A 19,139-nucleotide genomic window follows, 5' to 3' on the forward strand; every position below is an offset into this window, starting at 1 on the left:
GACGAGGACAGCTGCCAATATGACCCCGCTGACCCGACAACTTGGGGCATCAAGCCGTTACCACCTCTGCCCCGTGGTGGCTCAAATCCGCTCAAAGCCTCCTCCATCATGTCCAAGTCGGATGACGATGCCACACTACTCCAAAGTCCAGTTCTGTCACCATACGTTGAGAATGCAGAAGCCCCCAATAACCTCGCAAAGCTCATCGGGGATCATCTGCGCATCGAAGATGAGCACCCAGACGATGCACACCGTCGAACTACGTCCTCTTCCTACCACTGCCCAGAGAGCGAGCCTTCTCGAGTGCAGTCTCCCATCCCAAACGGAAATGTGAATACACTCAGTGTGTCAAATCTTGCCAAATATGGCAAAACAAATGACAGACTCTCGAATCTTCGTTCTGGCTCTCCCTCATCAGCAACGGGGGAGCTGACTATGCATGAGGATGCTGATCTTCAAGACGACTCTTCTTCAGTGAACAATGGCTAGCGGACACGGTCTACCAAGATAGTCGAACCATATATGTACGAGCGCCAAATGAGGCGATACCGGTTCTTTAGCTCTCCCAGCGATAATAATCATGGCAGGGGATACGATGGAGTTGACGAGACTACGATACCGAGCCGATTGACACCATCCCCAACCCCATCGGCTAGCGCTCGCTCTCCTCCTCGCAGAGCCAAACGCTGTGCATCCCATTTTTCTCTTCGCAGCCTGAGCAAAACATTCTCGAAAAGACCGCGAATTGGCTTCAGGAAGTGGGCCAACTCCATCTACCGCGAAAGCAGCCGCCGCTTTGGTGTCGCAAAGCAGAAGATTAGGAGGCACCCATATACTGAGACTCGAGACTTTTCTGCCATCAAGACCCAGAGTCCTCGGAGCAAGAAGACAGAAACACCACGGCCCCAAGAAAATGGAGCGCTGTCAGTGGCACCTTGCCGAAAGAACCAAGATTGGTGGAAGGAGGTGGTTGCCAAACACCACGTATCAAAGAGGACAAAAGTTCGGAAGGCATGAAGGCAGCCCAGAAGCTGGTTGGATGTATTATTAACTGGTTGAGTTTGTGAGCGTAAATCATAATGATGCCACACCCAAGGGGATTATATCCAAGAAGCATAGATACAGAATAGAGAATGAACCAAGCAAATTTATCGGCGCCGTATATATTGTACAGACCTTTTTGTGCGTAACCATGGCATGATGTTCTCTTTAAATCATGTACCTGAAGCCGTTGCTAGGGCTCTTGTATCCTGCAGAGCCAACCAGTCTCTCCGCCTCATCATGGTCCTGGTCAAGCGCACCTAGACCGCAACCATATGGGCTATTATCCTCCATTTCAGCAAGCTTGCGGTTCAGACGCTTCAAGTAGGAACGCAGTACAAAAGCACAACCAGCAGCACCGAGCAAGACGGCAGCACAGACGCGATGCCCCGTGCTATAGTATGGCCCATCACTGTCAGGATAGAGTCTCGTGCCGACAAGAGTACCGAGCTGGCCAATGAACTGCATCATGGCAAAGGTCGCGCCACGCCGCGTCTCATCCGGCTGGCTGTTGATTCCCCAAGTGATGATGAGGGTCACGACGTTGAAAAAGCCCATGGTGGCTGGGTAGACGGCTAGATAGCGCACCCAGGTCGGCAGGCGGAGAGGTTCAGCGAGGCCCAGGATGAGATAGCCAGACGCGGAGAAGAGGGCGTGGAAGACGATGGGAAGCGTGCGGCTGCCGCGGCGGTCGGACATGTGCGCGGTGAAGAGGACGATGACGAATGTGAAGAGGTAGGGCGGGGCGGAGAGCGCCTGCGCAGAGAGACTGCTGTAGCCCATGCTGTGGATGATTTTGGGCAGGAACACGGGGAGCGACGAGTAGGCTATGTTGACCATGCAGAAGATGGCTGAGGCGAGAATGGCAATGGGATCGAGGGCGACGGAGAAGACGTCGCGCCACGACAGACGGGGCGCGTCCTCGGCGGCGTCGCTCGCGTCGGGCTTCTCCCTGCGGAGGCGGAGCGTGGCAATCTTGCGCTCGCGCGGGGTGAGGTACGGGGCGGCGTCCGGGGCGTCCGGGATGACGCCCCAGGCGACGACGCCGGCGAGGACCGAGGGCAGGCCCTCGACGAGGAAGAGCAGGCGCCAGGGGGCGACGGGGCTCCAGCGGCCGGCGGCGCGCACGATGAGCCATGCGAGGGACGAGGCAAAGGCGCTGGCGAGGGGCGCGGCGGCGATGAAGAGGGCGACGCGAAAGGCGAGCTCGTGGCGGCGGTAGAAGAAGCTCAGGTAGTAGGGCACGCCGGCAAAGGCGGCCTCGGCGATGCCGAGCAGGGCGCGGAGCCCGACGAGGACCGGGTACGACGGCGCGACGGCCTGCAGCGAGGCGACGACGCCCCAGGCGACGACGGCGATGGAGATGAGCGCGTGCGCGGGCCAGACGCGGTACAGCAGCGACATCCACTCAAAGGCGCTGTAGGTGACGTAAAAGGCCGTGAGGGACCACTCGTACCAGCGGTTGTTGGGCGGCGTCGTCTGCAGGTCCTCCTCCATCCCGGCGATGCGGGCGTTGCCAATGTCTAGCGAGCAAGAACGCGGGCGCCCGGGGGTTAGCCTTGGGGTGGGGGGCAGCGTGGTTTGTGAGGGGCATGATATATTTGTATAGGGAAAGAAGACGCACTTGATCGGTCCACAAAGCTCAGCAGGAAGAGCAGAGAGAGAAAGAGCACGAGGCGGCGGTCAAACTTGCGCCGCACGACGGCCTCCTCGTCCGGGGTGTACAGCTTGTAGCTCGCCGTTGTGCTGGCGCTCCCGCGTCGAGTCCGCGCCGCCGCGCGTGCTTTGCGCCGCCGCGCCGAAACGGCCGACGATGACGCCGCTTCGTCGCGGGAGCTGCCCGGACGCGGGCCGCCGGGGCCGCGCATGCCGCGCAGCTGGTAGGCCTCGGCGCCGCCGACCTCGGACTGTAGGTCCACGGCCTCGTCGTCGTCGTCGTCATCGTCGTATTCGTCGAGGTGGAAGAGGTCGTCGTCGCTGTCGTCGAGATCAAACTCGGCGCCCGTCTGCGCAAAGGACGGCGAGGCCTCGCCCGGCTGCGGCCGAAACGCCATGGGGCTGAGGAATGTGCTGGTGTGTGCTCTTTCCTCGTTCCCCGTTGGCGTGAAGGGTGACAAGGCTAGCCCCTGATATGGCTTCGGGGGGGGGGATGCGCAATCGCAGTACGAGCTGGTGGGGATCGATCTGGTTGATAATTATATATATCTCGGATGGCAGGATAATTGGATGCGATTGGCGTGGATATTGACTGGGGCGTCGTGTTATGAGCGGCGTGATGGGATATATGTTAGCGTTGGTCTGGACGGCTCGAGGGATTGACGCTCGACACGTGACGACATCGGCTGTAGATGTGAGGGATCTTGCTCATTTATTTCCTTGATTCGATCTGGTGCTAGGAATTCATGATTTCATTGAAAGTGCACCGTTCCGTTTTGTGTATCGGGTATGATGTTCCGTTTTAATATGTGTCGTTGATAGATCCGGACCCTCAAATGGTGGAGCGGCCAAGTATCTCGACTTGCAGACGGCGTCACTTTCCCCTCCTTGTCTCTCTTCCCGCCTTCTTTTCTACAGCCGTGTATCATGCTTCAAGTTAGATGTTTGTTCCCGATTCTTCAAATTTAACGTATCAATTGTGGGTTCAACACACAGTCAGGCGTGGCCTCAACACCAGCTGCGACTCTATAAACCAGGGGAGAAGTTGATGTGTACAAAGAAAATAACAGTTCTGGATATAATAATAAAACTGGCTGCCAATAATAAACGCAAATCAAATACATGTCTCGTTACGCGTAGCACGTCAAACTTCAACCACACCGCGTGTCGAGCGCGTGCAAGGACCAGCCGACCCTCTAATAAAAAGCAAACTTGTCTACAGCTCTGAATTCTACCTTGCGCATCATTCCAATTAAAAGCGCCATATCCTGTCAGCACGCAAGTGACGGCTGACTCTTCACCTGATCTGTTCCTGGGTCTGTTCGTCCTTTTTACTAAATATGCGACGCAGTCCAGCCTTTGACAGGCGATGCCTCAGCGATGGCCGACGACTGTGGCCGGGGCTGCCTCCTTGGCTACTTTCATCGTCTGGGATGGGCGGTGGCTTCATGTGCGAGTAGTCTTGGCCCGCCCACAACTGTGATTGGTCTTGTGAAGCCCGGGTGCTGCTGGCCGTCATAAAGGACCCGCGCTGTGCGGATTGAGTCGTCATCGTGGTCGTGGGTCGCTGTTTCTCAGCCTGGGAAAGGCGGAGATTGTCCAAATCGGATCTGGTCTCGGTCTCGTCGTCTGGGTATTCGCGTTCGGTGTCGCTGCAGACGACGACGTGCCAGCCAATGTCGGAGTCTTTCTGCAGATTGTCGCGCAACTTTTGGAACCAGTCATTCTGGCCGCCCTTGGTCACCTTTTCGTAGGCAGCCATTTCAGCAAGCACGTCGGCACCGAGGTCGACACGGACGACGTGGTCGGCAACGTATGCGTAGGGCCTGGCGGGGCTGACGGTCTCGTCCGGGTCGTATTCTTCGAGGAGCTTGACTGGCGACCAGGTATACTGCAGCACAGGGTCGTGGGCTACAGGGACGCGCGAGGGAGGTTGCGCAAAGTTGTCATCGTGATGCAGGGCGACGGCTGTTGGGCGGATGCCGTTCCAGGGATAGGACGCGGCTTCGGCTTCTTCATCCGAGATTTTGGGCAGAAAATCGAAGTGCTTCGTGAATTGGTCGAGAATCGAGGTGGCGGTGGTCTCGCCCATGACCCAATCGGGAGCGGCTTCTTCCAGGTCATTGAGGATGACAAAGATGCGCATGTCGCGGCGGTGCCATCGAAAGCCGTGGCAGAGATAGGTCGGCATTTTGTGTGTGTGCTTGCCTGGCTCGAAAACCCCCGTATCGCCCTATGGCGCGCCAGATGACGCAAGCATATATGGAAGCGGCCGATGGAAAAGATCAATGGCAGGAAGTGCGGTTGGCGTTGCAACGGATAGTTGGAAGAAGAGGCTGCGTTGGTCAGGGTTTTGGGAGCAGCCCCGTTTGGTGTGATGATCACACCTCCGGTGTCTCAAGCACGTCTAAGAATAGACGACGAAGAAGCAATTTGGTACGAATACCCGAAAGAACGTTTCTTGGCAATTCCGAAGCCTGGTCGCAATTCCGAAGGCCTGTCGTTTGGTGGTGAGCTTGAAGGTTCAAGGTCGAAGCTGGAGCTGGGGAGGGGACAGCAGGTCCGAGGCATCAGGTGGGGGGGTTGGTCCAAAGTCAATGCCTCCCAACAACCTCCACATTATTCATGATTGTTTCTTGTCGTTGCATTTCCTTTGCTTCTTGCTAGCCCAAGTATCTAACCCTAGTTAAATCGCCTGTCCGAAGGATCCGGCAAACCCCGGCAAGCCGTTGATACGCCATGATGGTCAGAGCTTGAGATCGACACTGGCGATGCCAGATACCACAATCGCCCTTTAATCCACTCCGGCTACGACCAAGCCATGTTCACGCCTTGCTGATGGAGGGTAACAAAACTGAATCCCATCTATTACACCAGCGAACCCGATACCAGTACAGCGACTAGTTAGGCGGCGAATCCGCTCAATATTGCGAAAACGTGTGCATTTCTGCCGCCTTTGTGCTCCTTCCACAGATCCCCCCAAGCTGCTTAGCAAAGGAGATGGCACAGAAGCCATCCGAGGCAACCACAAGCTACCAACTTGCCTACCTAACCTATTCAGCAGCTAGTCAGTCCCCCGCGCCGTGTCTCACTCGCTGCAAATCCGCCTTTTTAGATCAGGGACAAGCGCTAATAGGTGGCCCGCTGACGCCAGAGGCGCTTCGAAATGGGCCGTTTACAGGCTGCCAAGCTTACCAACCTTGCAGTGGCGGCATGCTTCTTGCTTCTTTCATGTTGTCGTGGTTTCCATCCAGATGTCGGGCTCAAATGTAGCGATCCTGCCAGCAGCCTTGTCCCGTCCATATTCGCTATGTATGTAGTCTACCAATGAGTACAGTGTCGGGAGTAACATGTCGGAACCCAGCACCCTTCTTCTTTTCACCTCGACAACTCCATCATTCCATCTTAGTCAATAACGTTATGACATCGAGGGCCATTGCCGCTAGTTTGCATTGTTTGCATGGATCACCATCCTCGCCGTCCTCGGTCCTTGGCGACCGACCCTGACCACCACCCTGACCATTCTGACCACCCTGACTACCCTTGACAGCAAAACTACCAACAACAGTCGCGTTGCTCGGCGAGGATGGAGATGTGATATTTCAGATCGGCCTCTAAGACGACTCTTGTGCATAAGTGAAGTGGGCAGTATGGAGCACCGAACTGCGCCCTCGCCGATTGCCAAAAGCCGGCCGACATGACACTGTAAATATGGAGCATTGGCGGCTTTCAAAAGAAAGATGCAGCTAGGAACATTCAATTGTTACTTATTGTTTATTAATTATTATGTATTATCATCAATAGCAATCCTCCACAAATGTCAAATTGGCCCGCTCTTGGCTGTTTCCACCTTGGTATCGTGGCGCAACTTCTTCTTGTTCTTTATTCCTTCCATTTCTTCAAGTACAGATCTCGGCTTTAGTCTTCCATCTCTCAACTACAAATCTCGGCTTTAGTCTTCCAGTTCTCAACTACAGATCTCGCGGCTAGTCTTTCTTCCAGATCACTCAAATCTCGGCTAGCCAACACACTTGTTACCATTGCCCATCATGCTTCAGCCAGCAACGAAATGTTCCCGTCTCCTTGGCCCATGCTTGCCCACCATTTCCGCAGCAGGTCGCCGCAATCTACATCGAATGGTGTTGAATCATCGCAATACACATTTCGGCATCTCACCGCGCTGTACCTCGTGCCAATCTACAACCAGGGCAGCCGTTTCTCAGCCACCAATTCATGCGTACTCGACACACGCTGAATCGTCGTTGCTGTCGCCCTCAAATCATGTCACCACAGATACTCAGCCGATTGTCCATCACATATTTGAAAAAGTGACCGGAACCTGGCAGTACATTGTTGCCGATCCCGCCACTGCTGCTGCAGCCATCATCGATCCAGTTTTGGACTATGATCCGTCCACGGGAGAGCTAGCAACGAAATCAGCAGATTGCCTTGTAGCCATTGTGCGAGAGAATGGCTACAAGGTTGAACATATCCTGGAAACGCATATACACGCCGATCACGTTACTGCGGCGGCCTACTTGCAGCACACGCTACGTGACGATCACAGCCATGCCCCCAGAATCGGAATTGGCAGCCGCATAGCGACAGTCCAAAAATTCTTTCAAAATATATACGGAATTCCGCACGATGAAGTCCAGGATGCTCATCAATGCCTTTTCGAAGATGATGAAGTCTTCCACATCGGGAATCTCAAGGTGCAAGCCATTCACCTACCCGGACACACACCGGATCACATGGGTTATAAGATCGGAGGTAAGAGGTTCCATACTTGATAATAATGTACTGATTCTGTTGCGGGACTAACAATTGTACCACTCAGACAACATCTTTTGCGGCGATTCCCTATTTGCTGCTGACCTTGGAAGTTCCCGCTGCGACTTCCCCGGAGGCAGCGCCAAAGAACTGTACGAGTCCGGTCTTAAGCTGCTCGGGTTCCCAGACCACGTCAAAATATGGTCGGGCCACGACTACCCTACCCGTATACGTAGCGAGCCAGTGCCTTATCAGAGTGTGGGAGAGCACAAGAAGAGCAACAAGCATTTGATGGGAGGAGTCACACAGGACGAATTTATTGTTATGAGGGAGAGTCGTGATGCTACTCTCAAGGAGCCCAGGCTTCTTCACCAGTCATTGCAAATAAATGTCAGGGGCGGGAGACTTCCGAACCCATCTTCAGGGCATCGCATGATTCAAATTCCCATCACTGCAGTCAACGGCGGATGGTAGTACTAGTAGGCACAATGTATCAACATCCCATCTCTTTTCTACAGTAAATCTCTATGACAAACAATTAAACCTTGTTCCTCTGCCCGATCCTTCCATTCCGACCAACTTCCATCATAGAGTCTCGCCTTGACGTCGTATCCGGCGACCTTGAGCGCTAGCCACAGGATGGAAGCCGTCACACCCGTGTTGCACGACAAAACGGCAGGTTTATTCTCGTCAACGCCGGCATCCTCCAGAGCGGCTCTCATTTCCGGCCGAGGAAGCAGATTCTTGCAAGAATCTACTAGACAAGCTACCGGGACGCTGAGGGCCCCGGGTATGTGGCCGTCTCCGACAGCCTTGCCCAGAAAGCAGTCCTCGCTTCTGGAATCTAGAATCTGGTACTGTCGGCATCCATCAAGGACACAATGGCGAAGCTCTTCAAACGCGATTGTTCTCGCCGCGTCGGCGACCCGGTACATGGGAGTGGCGTCGTCGGGCTTTGCCGAGGGTGGAAACGGTGCGGAGCTGTGTGGGTAGCCATCCTGGACGTACTGCCGAAAGCTGTTGAGTACCCGTACGTTTTTGAGCCCAAAGTGTGCCAATGTCCAAGCCACTCGGGGAGCGCAATAGATGCCCGCCCGCCTCGACTGTATCGTATACAATGAACGTGTCCCCCCGGGTGGCGCGGATGCCAAGCCGTTTCATGGCCGCCGTGAAGACTTGGCAAGTGGGCAACATGACGGGATAGCGGGATGTCGTATCTCTGATTTCGTCTAGATTGAAGAAGCTGTCCAGTCAATGGGGGAAATGGGTTAGCCTGCCCGAAATTCCGGCCTGTCGCGGTTCAGTCCACTTACACGGAGTTGGGAAGGTGACAAGACTCAAACGACGCCGAGGCGGCATTTCGCCCAGCTGCAATGCAAACAACTCGATTTTCATGATCAATAGGGGATTTAAAAATGACATGCAGCTCGGCAGGTGTGATGAGAATTGATTCGTCTGCATCTGCTAGAGCGGTTGCCATGATGAGTGCGCTGGGTATATTAGTAGGTGGACTGCCTGAAACTGTGCGCTAGTCATCACTTCTTCTTGAGATGCCTGGCATTGTAAATATAGTGAGAAAAGACATGCTGTAATCGTGTCTTTGATCAGACCACTGTCGGAGTCTGACTGCAGAGCCCGAGTCGTAACAGCTCAATCGCCGATTGCTCCTGTGGTAGAGGCCGTTATAGTCTTGGGAAGCTATAGTACTAAGAAGTCGACAGCGGCCCGCGCCGACGCGGCCGAATATCTTACGGGAGGCTGAAGGCAATCATCTCTTGGGTTCGGTTTGATTACTGACAAGTCTATTTCTTCTCTCCTTCTTTCTCTTTTTTCTTGGGTACATTCCTTGTACAGAGTAGAAACATCGTCGCTCAGCGCCCTGGAACTCGGACAAGTCACACTACGACATCGCTTTACCGATAATGAAGCTCACAAGAGTCACCGGGCGCGTTGCGCAGCTTGCTGCCCATCAAAGCAAGGCGCTAGCAAAGAAGGGCTTTGCGACGATTTCCCTCTCTCTCGTCAGCACTACGAGGAGCCATAGAATCGTCGTGATCGGCGGCGGCTCGGCGGGCTCCAATGTGAGCCACCAGCTGCTTCGCTCCGGCAAGTATAAGGCGGGCGACATTGCCGTCGTCGACCCGGCCGAGTGGCACCATTACCAGCCGGGCTGGACTCTGGTCGGTGGTGGGCTGGCGAAAAAGGATGACTTCAAGCTGAAGCTGGCCGACATACACGACGCAAAACTCACCGTCTACCAAAACCGGGTGGCAACCTTTGAGCCACAGGAGAGCCAAGTCGTGCTTCAGAATGGAGATAGACTCGAGTACGGTCAGCTCGTCGTCTGCCCGGGCATCAGCACCAACTATGAGAAGATTCGTGGCCTGCCAGAAGCCCTCGCCGACCCCAGCTCGAACGTGTCCTCCATCTACAGCTACGACCACTGCGACAAGGTGTTTCCCAACATCAAGCAGCTTCGAGGCGGCAGGGCCCTCTTCACGCAGCCCCTGGGCATCCTGAAATGCGCCGGCGCGCCGCAAAAGGCAATGTGGCTCGCGCTGGACTACTGGAAACGAGCTGGCCTGTACACGGGCGGCGGCGCCTCGCCCATCAGCATCTCGTTTGCGACCGGCCTGCCCGTCATGTTTGGCGTGCCAAAGTATAGTGCCAAGCTCAAGGAGCTTGCGGAGGAGCGCGGCGTCGAGAGCCTCTTCCAGCACGACCTTGTCGAGGTCCGCGGCAACCAGGCGACGTTTGTCCGCGCCGACGGATCGCGCACGACCAAGACGTTTGATTTTCTACACGCCGCGCCCAAGATGGGCCCGCACGCGTTCGTGGCCAAGAGCCCGCTGGCCGACGCGACGGGCCTCGTGTCGGTCGACGCCGCCACGCTGCGACACACGGCCTATGACAACGTGTGGGCGCTCGGGGACGCCTCGAGCCTGCCGACCTCCAAGACGGCGGCGGCGATTACCGCGCAAGCGCCCGTGCTGGTGTCCAACCTCCTCGACGCGGAGGAGGGCAAGGCGCCGCGCGCCGCATACGATGGATACACGTCGTGCCCGCTCATCACAGAGTACGGCAAGGTGCTGCTCACCGAGTTCAAGTACGGACCAGAACCCAAGGAGACGTTCAAGAGGCTGCTCGGCGTGGACCAGATCAAGCCGCGCAGGGCCTTTTACCATCTGAAGAAGGACTTTTTCCCGTGGGTCTATCGAAATTTCATGGTCAAGGGCACGTGGGCCGGCCCAAAGGGGTTCATTCGGTAGGGGAACAGTTGTTCGAGGATGGCCTATTTCTGTGTTCATCTGGTAGCTTCCTTGGAAAAATATCTACAAATTAGTAATATATGCATCAGATAATCGCAAGCCGGCCGTAGAACTTGGGGTTTGCTTTCGAGAAGATTATTGATTATCTGTCGGTATACAGGTTGTGTATCTTGGTGTCGGTTGGACTAGCATTGCGATTCTACTTAGACTCGACTCAGGAGCGAACGGAGATGCCAGAATTTGGAAATGATGGGTATACGATGGGAAGTAGTGCGGAACCGAGAAAGAGAATCCGAGCAAGTAGCGGTTATTCCGAGTTTTCCCTGCTGTCATGATTGCCGTGTCATTCCGATGATCCGAAGCCATAGTACGAGTCAGGTTAGTATAGAGAGGTGCAGGCATTATGTCACGTAGGTTGTGAAGCATATTAACAAATCAAAATTCCACTAAATAAGAGGATATATAGGAATTCGAAAAAGAAAAAGAAGAAAAAAGAAGAAAAATATCAAACCCGGTTAGTTACATTTACTACCTCTAATACGGCTTCAAGTGCCGAAATGCCAAGCAGCCGTTACGACACGTGGAGCAACACCCATGTAGGGCTGCCCGTTCTTTTCTGCCCACCCCTCCAAAGAATGGTTACGCGTAATATTGTTCTTTCGAGAATCATGATTACTATGGGTGCGTGGCTGATGTTTGTCTGAAAGTGCCTGCGTACACACCACCAGTCTCACCCCGGCCAAGAAGACGCACCTTGTCAGCCGCCGCCGCCGCCGCCGCCCACGTCATGGCAGGCTCCGTCGCCTGCACGGAATGCCGGAGGTCTCACCTCAAATGCAATCTGCAGAGACCAATCTGCTCCCGATGCGCCACGAACCGGCTGTCGTGCACCTACCTGCCCTCGCGGCGCGGCGGCCGGCGCGTGCCGCGCGACCACGGTCCGCCGGTGACGGACCAGCCGCCGCGGACCGCCACAACACCCGCGTCACCGGCCTGGCCGACTCCGCGAGCGGCTCCCAACACCAGCCGAACCCAAGGGCGCGATGCCGCCGCGCACCACACCGGACGGCGGTCCCCGGCCGCGAGCCTCAGCCTGAGCAACTTTGGGAGCGGCTACTCACCGGGGAGACCCGGCGAAGGCGGCGCGCCGCAACCCCTGGTGCCCGAAGCCCGCCTCGTCCATCTCTACTATGCCGGCTTCCACCAGGCGCATCCCATCCTGGTCCCGGCCGCCTTTTACAGCCGCCAGGAGTACCCCGACTACCTGCACCAGGTGGTCCGGTTCATCGGGAGCCACTACTCCAAAGTCCTCTCCGGCGACGACTTCCTGGAGCAGACTACGACGCTGCTCCTGGGCAGCGACGACCCCTCGTCGCCCGCCATGGTCCAGGCCCTGCTCCTCTTCTCCGTCATCATGTCGGCGCGCAACGACAGGCGCGAGGCCCTCTCGGCCATGTCCCGCGCCGTCACCCTCGCGCTGGAGCTGGGCATGTACCGCGCCGACTTTGCCGAGCGCTACGCCGACGGGTGCGCCGTGCGGGTCGAGAGCCTCCGGCGCACGTGGTGGGAGCTCTTCATCTGGGAGATTCACCTGGCTCTTCCCGAGTCCAGATTGACCCTGCGCTGCAGCGACGTTGTCAGCGAAGCGTACTTGCCTTGCGAAGAGGCCGCATATACCGCGGCTGCTTCGTCTACTGCGCCCCGCCGCATGCCGCCGCCGCAGACATTCTCGGCCTTTCGAGCGAGACTGTTCAGCCAAGACGGCGACTCGGATGACGGCAGCGACTCGGAACAGCCACGGGCGCATGTCCCTTCCCAGTTCTCCTCATACAGCTACCGCATCGAGGCTTTCCATATACTGGCACGCGTCATGGTGCTCAACACGCTGCACGAGACGCACCCGGACCACTTGCAGAGCGTCGTGAACAGGATCGTCAGCTGGGGCCACCTCCTGCCCGCCTGCAAGGTGGATGTTGTCGACATGTACGGCCACATTGACGAGATGCTCTTCCAGGCACAATTCACGCTGCACTACGCCTCCGGGCTGCTCCACGTGCCCCGGAGCAACCTGCGACCCAAGTTCCCCAGCTTCCCCAGCACGATATGCCCCGAGACGCCTGTCCGGCTGTCGCCGTCCCTGACAAGGCACATCCACGACGTCAAGGCCATTGAGGCGGCAAAGGAGCTGTCCAACCTGCTCTCCGTGCACTCCAAGCCGCAGGGGTACAGCCCGTCGATGATCCCGGGAGCCGTGCTGAGCGGGCTGGTGCAGCTGGCCGCGGCCGACGCGCATGCCTCGGAGTGCTTCGAGCACCACCAGAACAGGGCCATCCTCGTCCTCGCCACGCTGACCATTCTCAAGAAGCAGTGGGCGACGGCACGCGAGGCATACTGCTACGTCAAAGCCGCCGGCGCCGCGCGACTGACGCCCGCTGCATGCGCCCCTGCTGCTCCCGCCAGCGAGGCCGGCGCCGCCGCAATGCTGCAGCCGGCCGAGGCGTACGGCCATTCGGAGACGCGTCTGTATCATGATGCGACCGCGAATGCCGAGTACGCCGACGCCAGCGCCATGGATACGGCCATGAGTGTAAGCAACCTCGATCCCATGGACAGGATCTTCATGGCCGGACTCCTTTCGCCTCACATTGATCAAACATGCGGCGAGCCCTTGGCGCTGAATCAATTTACCGACTTTGATTAGTATGACCAAGGCCTGTATCGTTGTTTTACAACTACTATTTTCATGTAATTTACTGTATTTTAGAAATGACTGCAAATCGCCGACATGGTACCAGCAAAGGTTCCTTAGCAAGCATAGTCGCTCCAATTGTAACAATGCAAGATGAAAATGAGTCAAGGCAGCCCAAAAATGCGATTTTACATTCATCATATTTGCTACGGTATTATGTAGAAGCAGATGGTGAATACGAGGGCTACATAACGCTGGATCCATCAATACCTCGGTGTCCAAAAGGGAGTGGGACTGGGCTAACTTCCCTTGAACACAAAACATTCCGTCTCTTTCATCAATCAACCGTTTATACCGCCAAAGATACAAAGTACAGTAGTTCAATTCGTGAGCCCTCGCAAAACACTACGTTTCCCTCTTCTCCCACTTCCTTACGCCGCATCATGTCCCCCTGGTGGTCGCGGCTCGTGAGCCCAGTCTACAAAAACACGGGCTCCGTGGCGCGCGACCATCTCGCGTCCGAGCGCACCTATCTCGCCTGGACCAGAACCGGGCTCGGCTTCGTCGCGCTCGGCATGGGCGTTGAGCGCTTCTCCCGTTTCGAAGCCGTCGCTCTCGGGGATGCCGCCAAGGCGCGGCGGACCGCCGGCGGCGAGCACGACGAGGCCAGGGACGAGACCGGCTCGAGGCTGCTCGTCGGCACCCTCCTCGCGCTGGGCACGGGATGCATGGTGTACGCGACCAAGAGGTATTTTTCGGTGCTCGGGGCGCTGGAAAAGGGCGAGTTCCGGCCCGCGTACCAAGGTGTCGCCGCCATGGGTGCATTGCTCGGTGCCCTGGGTGGTGGTGTGTCCACGAGGATGATGAGTCCGTGGTTTGAGGGCAAGGATACCACCGCGACCGAAGCGTGATGGACCGTTTCTCTACGTTGAATACTTGGTCAAGTTGTATATACCGAATGAGGACCTTGCCCAGCCGCCCGCTTGAGCAGACTTTCAATACCGTCTGGACATGTTCAGTATCTTGCTGCATTGTCCTATTCTACAAAGATTCGCCGCGATAATACATCATGTTCCTTTCGTGGCTGTAATCTACCCCAGTGCCGGTTCCGTCCAACTCCGACCGTGCCCCAGTCGGCGAGGTGCAGTCGGCGAATGAGGGAAGCAAGACCCAGACAACTCCGTCACAGATGTGGCGGGATGGTAGGTAGAGGCAGCTTCCCCGCTGAAATCTATCATGCAAGTAGGAAAGAATCACTGGTATCTTACATTCCGAATCACGGGTGACTTCAGCTGGGAGGATGACCAACATGGTGTACATCAGCCGGCATGACTGGTCTGATGTGATAACCAGCACTCTCTTGACACCACTGGCTTTGCATACCGAGTTTCTTTCTTATAATTAATCGTATAGAACAATCTACTAGAGCCAAATCTCCATTTGTGGCGTCTTTCACCATAGTATATAAAATTCATGTGGAAAATGAATCTTGTATTTATCGCACATCAATAGTAACAATTTGATAACTCAATCTAGCTGGATTGTCCTAACAATAAACAAGCACCACATCATTAGCGACATGCCGCAGCCTTGCTCAAATTCGCGACGGCAGCTGGACAGGCATCGACAAAAACGTCACTCCGCTGCCAGGACTCGCCTCTACGAGCTTCCCGCCGCGAATGTTGGTCTGCAGCGCCGGGTGCAGCAGCCGCGGCTCCTTGAGCCCAGCGTCGCGCTCCCGGCGCCAGCGCACGTACTCGTCGCGGTCCGTTCCAGCCTTGACGTGCTTGTTGCGCTCCAGCTGCTCTTGGACCGTCACGTACGGCATGGGGGCCCGGCCCGAGTCCGCGGGCGGGTAGTCGTGGCCCGTGTACAGCCGATAGTGCGGCGGCAGCGCAAGCAGCGTCTGCACCGAGCGGTACAGCGTGGCGGCGTCGCCGTTGGGAAAGTCGCACCGTGCGGTGCCCACGTCTGGGTTGAAGATGGAGTCGCCGGTAAACACGTTGGTGCCCAGCTGGTAGCCGCTGTGGTCCGGCGTGTGGCCGGGCAGGTGCAGCGCCACTGCCGTCAGGTGGCCGACGGCAAACGCCTCGTCGTCGGAAAATAGCTTCTCAAACGCCGCGTCCAGCTCCGCCCGAGGCACGCCGTACGTTCCCGCAAATGTCTCTTGTACCTGGCGAATGCGGTGACCGGTGCTTCTCGGCGGCTTCGTGCCTTGCGACTGCTGCAGCTGCTGCTGTAGGTAGGCGGCGGCCGTGAGGTGGTCGGCATGGGCGTGCGTCTCGAGCAGATACTCGACGGTGTAGCCGTGCTCCCGGATTAGTTGTAGGAGCTCGTCGGCCGACTGGGTGGATATAGTCAAAGTGCCAAGGTCAAAGTCGAGGACCGGATCAATGACGACAGCTTTCTTGGTCTCTGGGCAAGCCACTATGTACTGCCATGTGGCCGTCACCTTCTCGAAGACGGTGTGAACAATGGGCTCGGGCGACATTGTGGAAAGAACAATCAGAAAATCTGCTCTGAGTGGATGCTAGACAGAGTCAGCAACAACGGCATCAGGATACTTGCATAGATATATATAGGCTCGGCTGTCAGTGGTACCAACCGAGTGTCATGCATAGGTGCAACGTGGATTGGTCATGATTAGTAGCGGGCAAGTTGTCAGTGGCTACATTCACGCAGCTGAATGTGGCAAACCCTTTCATCAACTTGCCCGACGTCCGAAATTCAAACCCCGAATCATCGTGGCTCCCGCCACCTCGCCGAGGTCGCCCACTTATTCAACGGCCATCTCGCCGAAGTTCCCCACCAGATCGCCGGAGGTCGGTCAGATGTCAAAGTGGACCAGATGCGACCATTTGAAGGAGGAGAAACTTGCATCAATTTCCATCGGCGACACGAGCCTGGACAAGAAAATACGAGGCGCCTAGCACCAACTGGTGCGTGTTGTAATGGTATTGACCTATCTACAGGGGGACAGTCTTGTGTGTCCCCCCGGCCCCGTACACTCTCAGTGTGCGTGGCACGTTCGAGTGCTTTTTTCTAATCAAAATGTATTTTCGCTTGTCCATTTTAGCGTCCGTTGGAGAGCTACGTTGCTCGCAAACTCCTCGCAGGCAGCGTCCATATGAACCAACTCCAATCATGTATAAGCGGCGACGGCGACGGGCATGGGGGTATCGTTGAGATATGTATCCGGTATGCATGCCCAAAACAAAAGAGAGAAAACAAAAAATTGGAAGCAGCAGGACTTGGGCCGCTGGTGTCCCATACCACTGCGGAAACCAATCCAAAAGCCAAAAAAAAGAAACGTGCATGATCAGTGTTGTGACCATGGTTCTACCCGCCGTCGTGCGCCTGACTTTTCGTCATAAAATGCATGCATGCATGTATCCAGTGTAGCTTTTTGTTGAAAAAGACACCGACTCCTATTTTAGTAATAAGAAGAGGGGGAGTCACCAGGTCTGTATAAAGAGACAACAGACAAGGTAGGGGGCCCAAAACAAAAAAAACAAAACAAATGTATATGTAGAAATTGTGTGCTGCGTCGCATTGTCCGGCCCAAGATATCGAATCTCTCCGTCTATGCGGCAGCCCCAGTCTGCACCGTGGCGGGCTTCTCCACCTCAACAGTAACAAGGGTATCAAGGCCATCGACCTTGAGATCCTTGAATAGCTCGAAGAGGGCGCTGTTGTCGTGAAAATCGTTATTCACAATATTGAGAAGGTACCAGTTGTCCATGACATTCTCAACAAGAATACGGCTGGCCGACTTGGCGTCGAAGCAATGGGCCCAGTCGACACCCAAGCGGAAAGCCTCATCACGCCAGGCGAGGAAGCTAATGCTCTCGACGATGGTGGGCTGAACAATCTCCTTTCCGGGGAATACACCCCAGGTGACAGCGTTGGGGCCATCAGAGGGAGCATTGGTCTTCAGATTGCCATCCTTGGTCACGGCATAGTAGGTGAGGGAAGGATTGCCGTTGACAAGAGGGATGACTTGGTCGACAATCTCGGGAGAGACTAGCAACTCGATGTATCCCTTCTGGTAGACGTAACCGTTGGCAGGTCCCCAACCGTGAACAGGGTGAGACGACTTGACACCGTCAACAGCGGGCTGGGAATTGATAGTCAAGAAACCACGCTGGTTGAGCTCAATCAGGGCAGGCTTGATAGAGTCAGCTTCGCTGGTAAGAGGCGCCTCACTCCAGGGCAGAGAGTCAATATCCTGGTTCAGATAGTTCACAAAGGTGTTGGCGATATCACGAAGCGACTTGGGTTCGCCCCACTTCAGACGATTGGCCTCGTTTGTGCCGGTAAGACCGATGCCGTAAGCATCGAGCTCACCAAAAGCAGGAGAGCGAGAGTCACCCCAGCGGCCATTGGGGAACTCGTCCCAATCTTGGGTGCGGAGAACGTAGGACTTGTTACGGTTGCGCCAGAAGATGGGACGAACGTCCTCATCACGACGGCCAAAGCCCTTGGAAGGTTTCCAAGGAAGGGCCTGCTGCAGCGGCCGTTCAGCCGAGGGGGTCCAACTGAGTTCCTCGAGTACCATGCGAGTAGCTTGGGCAAGGTTCATGGTGTAAAAGTGCATGTGATGGATGCCAGCAGCCATGAGCTGGCGGCACATGTCGACGACAAGCTTCTTGCCAATCTCCCGGACAGCAACATCGTCATTCTTGACAGGTTCCAGCAGGTCTAGCCAATTCTGAGGAATGTTGCAGCCGGTGTGCTTGCACCGGCGGAAGAAGCTAGCGTAGGTGGCAATGGGCATGATACCTGGCAGAATGGGGACATTGATGCCGGCAGCGCGAACCTTGGCAACCCAGCGAATGAAATTTTCGACGTCGTAGAACATTTGAGTGACAATGAAGGTACCACCAAGATCGACTTTGTACTTGAGGTGCTCAATCAGCTCATCCTCGTTGTCGTTGTCGTCGCAGCCTTCGGGGTAGCCAGCAACGCCAATGTCAAAGTGGTCGCCATAAGTGGCACGGATGTGTCGAACAAGATCGCAGGCATACTGAAAGCCGTCTTCGGTGGCGGTCCACTTCTCTTGGGCACGAGGGGGGTCACCGCGGAGAGCAAGAATATTGGTACAGCCAGCCTTGTAGGCCATGCGAAGAGCCTCGTTGACCTTGTCCATGCCCATGTCAGTGCAAGTCAAGTGCATGCAGGTCTCGAGACCGTAGACCGCCTGGGCCTGGAGGACCATTTCGCAAGTAAGTTCGGCAACGCGACCACCAGCACCCCAAGTAATATCGATAAACTGAGGGCCGAAGTTGTACATGCGGTCCATGCGGTCGTAGAGGTTCTGAACACCCTGAGAGGTTTTGGGCGGGAAGTATTCGAAGGAAAAGGAGGGTTTCCCCGACCTTTTGGTCTCGGCAAGGAGATCCTTGATGTGCATGGCGACGACTTGTATGTAGGGGGAACAATGGAGATGGGGTACAGGCTATGTCGGGCAAAGAGCGGTGATGAGTCGTCTGGAGGGTACCGGTCAAAAGAGTCGAATCGCGAGCGAACTAAAAGGTCGAGAGCAGTACCGTCACCGGAATTATGAGCGTCACCTTGGCTCAATAATTTTAGCATGCGGACAAGTGGTTTGGAGGACACGGGTCGAGGATATGTGGGTGCAGAAGCTATTGACAGAATGGCGGGAGGGAGGGTTAATTTACTCACAGGTGTACCTGCGACACGTCAAACAA

General features: G+C 55.8%; 9 protein-coding genes across 9 annotated transcripts; 4 read left to right on the forward strand and 5 right to left on the reverse strand.

Moving 5' to 3' along the window:
* Window positions 1–1,209: 1,209 nt before the first annotated feature.
* On the reverse strand, window positions 1,210–4,888 carry CCM_04149 (MFS transporter, putative; the record flags this gene model as incomplete). The annotated part of the gene is made up of 3 exons (XM_006669297.1): window positions 1,210–2,564; window positions 2,666–3,099; window positions 3,999–4,888. 3 exons carry the CDS (start codon window positions 4,886–4,888, stop codon window positions 1,210–1,212), a joined length of 2,679 nt encoding a protein of 892 aa, XP_006669360.1.
* A 1,626-nt stretch (window positions 4,889–6,514) lies between these two features.
* CCM_04150 (metallo-beta-lactamase domain protein) lies at window positions 6,515–7,944 on the forward strand (the record flags this gene model as incomplete). The annotated part of the gene is made up of 4 exons (XM_006669298.1): window positions 6,515–6,574; window positions 6,620–6,934; window positions 6,999–7,470; window positions 7,538–7,944. The coding sequence occupies 4 exons, from the start codon at window positions 6,515–6,517 to the stop codon at window positions 7,942–7,944; spliced, it is 1,254 nt and encodes a 417-aa protein (XP_006669361.1).
* Window positions 7,945–7,982: 38 nt separating this feature from the next.
* Window positions 7,983–8,950, reverse strand: CCM_04151 (thiosulfate sulfurtransferase, putative; the record flags this gene model as incomplete). Its single annotated transcript, XM_006669299.1, has 3 exons — window positions 7,983–8,423; window positions 8,479–8,713; window positions 8,784–8,950. The coding sequence occupies 3 exons, from the start codon at window positions 8,948–8,950 to the stop codon at window positions 7,983–7,985; spliced, it is 843 nt and encodes a 280-aa protein (XP_006669362.1).
* A 442-nt stretch (window positions 8,951–9,392) lies between these two features.
* CCM_04152 (pyridine nucleotide-disulfide oxidoreductase, putative) lies at window positions 9,393–10,739 on the forward strand (the record flags this gene model as incomplete). Its single annotated transcript, XM_006669300.1, has 1 exon — window positions 9,393–10,739. One exon carries the CDS (start codon window positions 9,393–9,395, stop codon window positions 10,737–10,739), a length of 1,347 nt encoding a protein of 448 aa, XP_006669363.1.
* Window positions 10,740–11,407: 668 nt separating this feature from the next.
* Window positions 11,408–13,440, forward strand: CCM_04153 (C6 transcription factor, putative; the record flags this gene model as incomplete). The annotated part of the gene is made up of 2 exons (XM_006669301.1): window positions 11,408–11,420; window positions 11,501–13,440. 2 exons carry the CDS (start codon window positions 11,408–11,410, stop codon window positions 13,438–13,440), a joined length of 1,953 nt encoding a protein of 650 aa, XP_006669364.1.
* Window positions 13,441–13,871: 431 nt separating this feature from the next.
* Window positions 13,872–14,339, forward strand: CCM_04154 (uncharacterized protein; the record flags this gene model as incomplete). Its single annotated transcript, XM_006669302.1, has 1 exon — window positions 13,872–14,339. One exon carries the CDS (start codon window positions 13,872–13,874, stop codon window positions 14,337–14,339), a length of 468 nt encoding a protein of 155 aa, XP_006669365.1.
* Window positions 14,340–14,469: 130 nt separating this feature from the next.
* Window positions 14,470–14,739, reverse strand: CCM_04155 (uncharacterized protein; the record flags this gene model as incomplete). Its single annotated transcript, XM_006669303.1, has 1 exon — window positions 14,470–14,739. One exon carries the CDS (start codon window positions 14,737–14,739, stop codon window positions 14,470–14,472), a length of 270 nt encoding a protein of 89 aa, XP_006669366.1.
* Window positions 14,740–15,022: 283 nt separating this feature from the next.
* CCM_04156 (metallo-beta-lactamase superfamily protein) lies at window positions 15,023–15,919 on the reverse strand (the record flags this gene model as incomplete). The annotated part of the gene is made up of 1 exon (XM_006669304.1): window positions 15,023–15,919. One exon carries the CDS (start codon window positions 15,917–15,919, stop codon window positions 15,023–15,025), a length of 897 nt encoding a protein of 298 aa, XP_006669367.1.
* Window positions 15,920–17,011: 1,092 nt separating this feature from the next.
* On the reverse strand, window positions 17,012–18,841 carry CCM_04157 (methylenetetrahydrofolate reductase 1; the record flags this gene model as incomplete). Its single annotated transcript, XM_006669305.1, has 1 exon — window positions 17,012–18,841. One exon carries the CDS (start codon window positions 18,839–18,841, stop codon window positions 17,012–17,014), a length of 1,830 nt encoding a protein of 609 aa, XP_006669368.1.
* Window positions 18,842–19,139: the final 298 nt, after the last annotated feature.

Source organism: Cordyceps militaris, assembly GCF_000225605.1.
Source record: "Cordyceps militaris CM01 unplaced genomic scaffold CCM_S00003, whole genome shotgun sequence".
NCBI classification, from domain to species: Eukaryota; Fungi; Ascomycota; class Sordariomycetes; order Hypocreales; family Cordycipitaceae; genus Cordyceps; species Cordyceps militaris.